General features: G+C 32.5%; 1 protein-coding gene across 1 annotated transcript; it reads left to right on the top strand.

The window, feature by feature from the left end:
* Positions 1-3682: 3682 nt before the first annotated feature.
* On the top strand, positions 3683-4633 carry LOC140434813 (zinc finger BED domain-containing protein 5-like). Its single transcript, XM_072523350.1, has 2 exons — positions 3683-4210; positions 4325-4633. Exons 1-2 carry the CDS (start codon positions 3683-3685, stop codon positions 4631-4633), a joined length of 837 nt encoding a protein of 278 aa, XP_072379451.1.
* Positions 4634-5504: the final 871 nt, after the last annotated feature.

The following is a 5504-nucleotide window of genomic DNA, read 5'->3' as shown; positions in this document are numbered from 1 at the left end:
AAATATTAGAATCAAAAACAAAGTTGATAAGTGTTTTGAAATGTAATAAGTCAATATTAGTGTGTTGTGAAATCTCATTTCAATGTTTTTCAACACTACTTATGATTAAATCTAAAGGCAAATTAGTAAAAAGAGATGTTACATCAAAATTAACTAAAACATAATTTTGTGGTAATTGGAAATTATTAATGAAAGAACTAAAATCAAATGAATCTTTAATGTAAAAATTGTTGTTTAAATTATAAGCATTAGTTAAGATGTCAGTGAGGAGCTGTGCTATTGGTCCATTAGGAGGGCATAAAGATGAAACAATTGGTCTCATAGATAAAGTAGGTTTATGTATTTTTGGCAGAGCATAAAACCGTGGAGCAATAGAATTATAAATTTTGAGCTCTTTTGCTTTTTTATTATCAATAAATTTCTTTATGTTTAATTTAGATACTAGACAATTTGCTTTTTGTTGCAAAGTACAAACAGGACTCCTTCTAAGTGTAGTGTAATACTTAGTATCATTTAAGAGTTCTCCAGTTTGTTGTAGATAATCCTCTTTGTACATTACAACAGTTACGTTACCTTTATCGCTTTTGACAATATAAATTTCAGGATGGTTTTTAAGAAAAAGTTTAGTTTGCATATAGTATTTATTTAAAAAATGATCTTTGACTTCTTTATGCAAAAAGTTTGTAATAACGTTTGTACATTTAGATCTAACAACATCCTTTTGACTATCATTAAGTGGTCTGATTATTGATTCAATATCAGAAAGTAAATTAGGAATTCTAATATCAAATTTGGAAGGACATAAAGAAAATTTAGGTCCTAATGCTAAAAATTTTTTAATTTCAAAAGGAAAATGAATAGATGTTAGATTTTTAAACCATTTTTCTTGAAATTTTATCTTATCAAAAGCTTCTATTTTTAATTTATTGAACTTATTAATTTGTATTTTTTTGATTTTATGAAATTCTGTGTTGTATTTAATTCTTTGTCTACAATTAAATTCATTAAATGTGTGGAAATTTAAGATATTGTAAGCCTTGGTACGTAACTCATGTAATTTTCTTTCAAAAAAGTTTATATCAGCAAAAGCGATTTTAATTTCTAAATTAATAATATTTCTTCCAAACCTGTCACATAATTTCCAAGCATCATGGTGAATATTCCCAGTCCGATGATGTAGAAGGGAATTTACATTAACTAGGCCATTTGTAACATGTCCAGGGAAACATCCATTAGATCTACACTTCAACAAAAAGGTCTTTTGATTGTGTAAAGCAGCAAGTTTGATGGTAATTCTAGTCCACTCCTTCAGAATTCTGACTGTAGATTGCCCATAATCGTTTCGGATGTCATCGAAAAAACCCATATTTTCCTACAAGAATAAGAAAAAAGAAGTACTTGTGACTCGTTTGGAACAAATTTGTTCCAAACGAGTCACAAGTACTTCTTTTTTCTTATATATATATATATATATATATATATATATATATATATATATATATATATATATATATATATATATATATATATATTCTTGTAATTGTAGACTCATTCATGTTATTTTAAAATATAGATCTTAAGTACGTTCATTTAGAGAATTAATTGATATGTTTATCCTCTTCGAAATAATCACCATGTTCCATTTAAATGAATGTATTTATTTTAAAACAAACTCAAGATTGCTTTGTGTAATTACTAATTACGGCGAGTTGCATTGTGCTAGTGTTCACCATGTTAAATTGTCAGAACATGCAAGTACTTTCCTAACACTTATTCTATTATTAAAACATTAATGCCTATTCAGACATTCTTTTTGTTAAAAAATTGCCATGAAGGATCTCTTTCTTAATCTAATGTAATAATTAGTAACTGAAGTCTTAGGTTTGACAATGAGTTTCTTGGAAAATTTTATATGAACAAGAAGGTACATATTATATAAAAGAGTAGATGTGTGACACAACACAAGTTGAAATTTATCAAACTCAAATTAAAAGAGTTAATAAGATATTTGCCAAAAACAATAGGTACTGAAATCTACACATCAGGGTAATTATTATATACGTAAGTTTCTTTATTATATTTGAATTACTTGTTATTGTGTGATTGGAATAGTGTCTGTTAAACCTACGATTTCATGATAGATAAATATGTGTATTCTTTCTGTGTTGATTTGGTGGGTTAAGTACTTCTGTATTTGTTACTTTGTCTATTCATAAAAATCTTAGCATATGCCGTTATGCTGACATTTCAAGGGCTTTCAGTTTCTTACACATTGCATCTGTGATTATCTAGACATAAGACTAAGACGCCTTAATGTAGACGTAGATATAACATCAATTTTCAAATTATTGTTAATAATTTTAACAAAAAGGGAGAAAACAATTATAATACTGGGAGTGCGTCATTTCAATATTCGGTTTAGATGTGCCCTGAGTTTCTGATGTAAGCTGCCAAGATGATTGTGTAGTCGTGGGTCATATTTTTTGAGTAATTTACAATCTCTTTTTTAGCAGTTTTCATTTAAATATGATGGGTAATGAAAAAATTAGGTTTATACCAAGAAACATTTGTAATGTAAAAAACTTTTGATTGGAATCTTTCATAAATATTTTTATGGGACCTCGACGCCGATCTCTGTAGTTCAGTGGTTCCGCGGACCCCTAGGTATAGTAGTAGTAGTAGTAATAAATATATGAAGAGCCAGAGAGAAAAAAGATATAAGTTCATTTTGCAAATTTTTTTAGGAGAGTGGAAACAAAGTTTTTCTGTCTAAATCGTTAAAATTAATAACATATATCGCGCAAACTTAAAGTTATATTAAATTTTAGATTATTTAACTATAATTGATTATATACACTTAAAAAAATATTTTCGTGTAAAACAGATTCGGCCTCCCCTCTTCACCACCACTGTCACTGGAACTAGATGGGACCCTACTTTGGTTTTATGTCGTTAATATGCGTCGCTGTCCGCTGTCTGTTTGCATTACAGTTACACAGCCAATTCGCATTTCAGAGATGTCAGTTGGCTATTGATAGTAAGTTAGTTCGTACGCTATGGACCGTTGATTAAAATGTGGATCGTTAAAACGGGATAGACCTACAGACGAAGAGGTAGAAAATGCATTCAATGTTAAAGTTAAAAAGTCAATGACTCTCGAACCGAACTTGTCAGTGTCTCTTGTACCTAACTCGTCGGCGTCTCTTAAACCTAATTCGACCGAGATCAGTGCTGCAAAAATTAGAAAATGCAACTCTGATTACTTGGAAATGGGTTTCACGTTCACTGGCCCTGAGCAGCAGCCTAAACCTCAATGTGTAATTTGCTACGAAAGCCTTTCCAATGAGTGTATGAAGCCAGCAAAATTCCGTTGGCATTTTGTGACAAAACATCCAGAGTACAAAAGTCATTCGATTTTTTTAAAAACAAACTAGGAGAGCTTAAAAGATCTCGTAAAAACATTACTAAACACTATGGTGCAAACGTAAATGAAAATGCAACCCTTGCATTTTATGAGGTATCTCAGCTTGTTGCTAAATGTAGAAAAAACCATACAATTGCTGAAGAACCTATACTACCATCAGCAATAATTCTATGCAAGAGAATGTTGGGTGATGCGGCTGTTAAGATAATAAGTACTGTTCCGCTCTCTAACAATACTGTGTAAAGACGAATTTCAGATATGGCCAATAACATTGAAGATACGTTGCTGGTGAGACTTAGCATGAGCGACATGTTTGCTGTTCAATTGGACGAAAGCACCGACATATCAAAAAAAGCAATAATGTTGTGTTTTGTTCGATTTTTGTGGGAGGACCAGATATTGGAAGATTTTCTTTTTTCATGCGAACTACTTCACACAACAGCAGCAGATATTTTTACTGCATTGAATGATTTTTTCAATAAACATGACGTAACATGGACAAAATGTGTGGGCTTGTCTACGGATGGAGCAAAATCAATGGCTGGCCACAAAGCAGGACTTCAAGCTCGTGTCAAAGCAGTAGCTCCTGAGGTGAAATGGATACACTGTTGTGTTCATCGTGAAGCATTGGTAGCCAAAACATTGCCTGAACCTTTGCAGAAGGTACTTAACGAAGTAGTTCAAATAGTTAACTACATTAAACCTCGACCTCTGCAATCCAGATTGTTTTCTTTGTTGTGTAAAGAGATTAGCAGTGAGCATGAACACCTTTTTACTCATACGGAAGTAAGGTGGCTCTCTAGAGGGAGGATATTGACAAGATTTTTTTAACTTAGATATGAAGCTCGTGTTTTTCTTTTTGACACCAAGTACGCCGATGTTCTCACTGACTTTTCTTAGCTTTGCTCAACTGCCTACTTAGCTGACGTGTTTAAAAACTTGAATGTATTAAACTTAAGTTTGCAAGGGAAAAATGTAGACATTTTCAAAGTTAAAGATAAGATCAGTGCTATGGTAAAAAAGTGCCAGCTGTGGGCAGCAAGGATTGAAAACGAGTCGTTCACTAACTTTTCTAATTTGAAACAGTTCTTGGAGTCTGCAGAGCAGAGTTTACCTGATCCGATAAAAATTAACGCAGCCGAGCACCTATGTAACCTAGCTACGACTTTTAGGATATATTTCCCTGAGCCTGACCCTGACGATGGTTGAATTCGAAATCCTTTCAGCTGTCAAGCAATTGAACAAATCTAAGGCCTCACAGAAGAAGAACAAATTAAGCTTGTGGATTTGTCGAGTTGCGGTAAGATGAAGGACATTTTTAATGGCGAGAAAATAGCAGATTTCTGGGCAACGAAAAAAATCCTTCCGTTTGCAACAACCTATCGGTGTGAGCAAGCATTTTCTTCCATGTGCTTCATAAAAAACAAATATAGGAATCGGCTTGATATGCGGTCGGATTTCAGAGTGAAAGTTCTAAGTTTGGAATCTAACATTACAGAAATAATGGATTCTAAGGTTAAATTCAACGTACCTCATTAATTGAGGAGTGAAAATTAAAACTAATAATGTACTTGTGTAAGGACTTTGTATTTTCACAAATAAATCCTAAATAGCATTAGTTTCATTTATGTTTTCATAAATAAATTTTGGCTCTTTTCAGGTAACTTTAGGTTTGTTTAGGTCTTTAGGATATAGTGGGGTCCTCGTCATTGTAGTACCTTAATGAAGGGGTCCTTTGAAAAATTTAGTTGGGAGCCCCTGCTGTAGTTGAATTTCATAACTCCAGCCTGACTTTTTGTAATGCATATTTACAATCTACTCATAAATTATATATTAAGTAGTAAATGTGATGACAATATTGACTTGGTTTGAGTACCGTTATGGTATGGTTTGGGTACTAAGAGTTGCCACTGTATGTCATCTAGAATAGGTATGTCAGCAGTAAAGATTAGATGCAGGAAGGGACCGAGGACACTTCCTTGAGGAACTCTGCATTGGAGTAAGTGATAGACTGAGAAATCATGACTGGACTCTTGTTTAAGATATTCTTCATAAATCTTTGCAACTGTATAGTACGGTG

Source organism: Diabrotica undecimpunctata, chromosome 1 (genome assembly GCF_040954645.1).
Source record: "Diabrotica undecimpunctata isolate CICGRU chromosome 1, icDiaUnde3, whole genome shotgun sequence".
NCBI classification, from domain to species: domain Eukaryota; kingdom Metazoa; phylum Arthropoda; class Insecta; order Coleoptera; family Chrysomelidae; genus Diabrotica; species Diabrotica undecimpunctata.
This window is presented reverse-complemented; position numbering and strand designations above follow the sequence as displayed.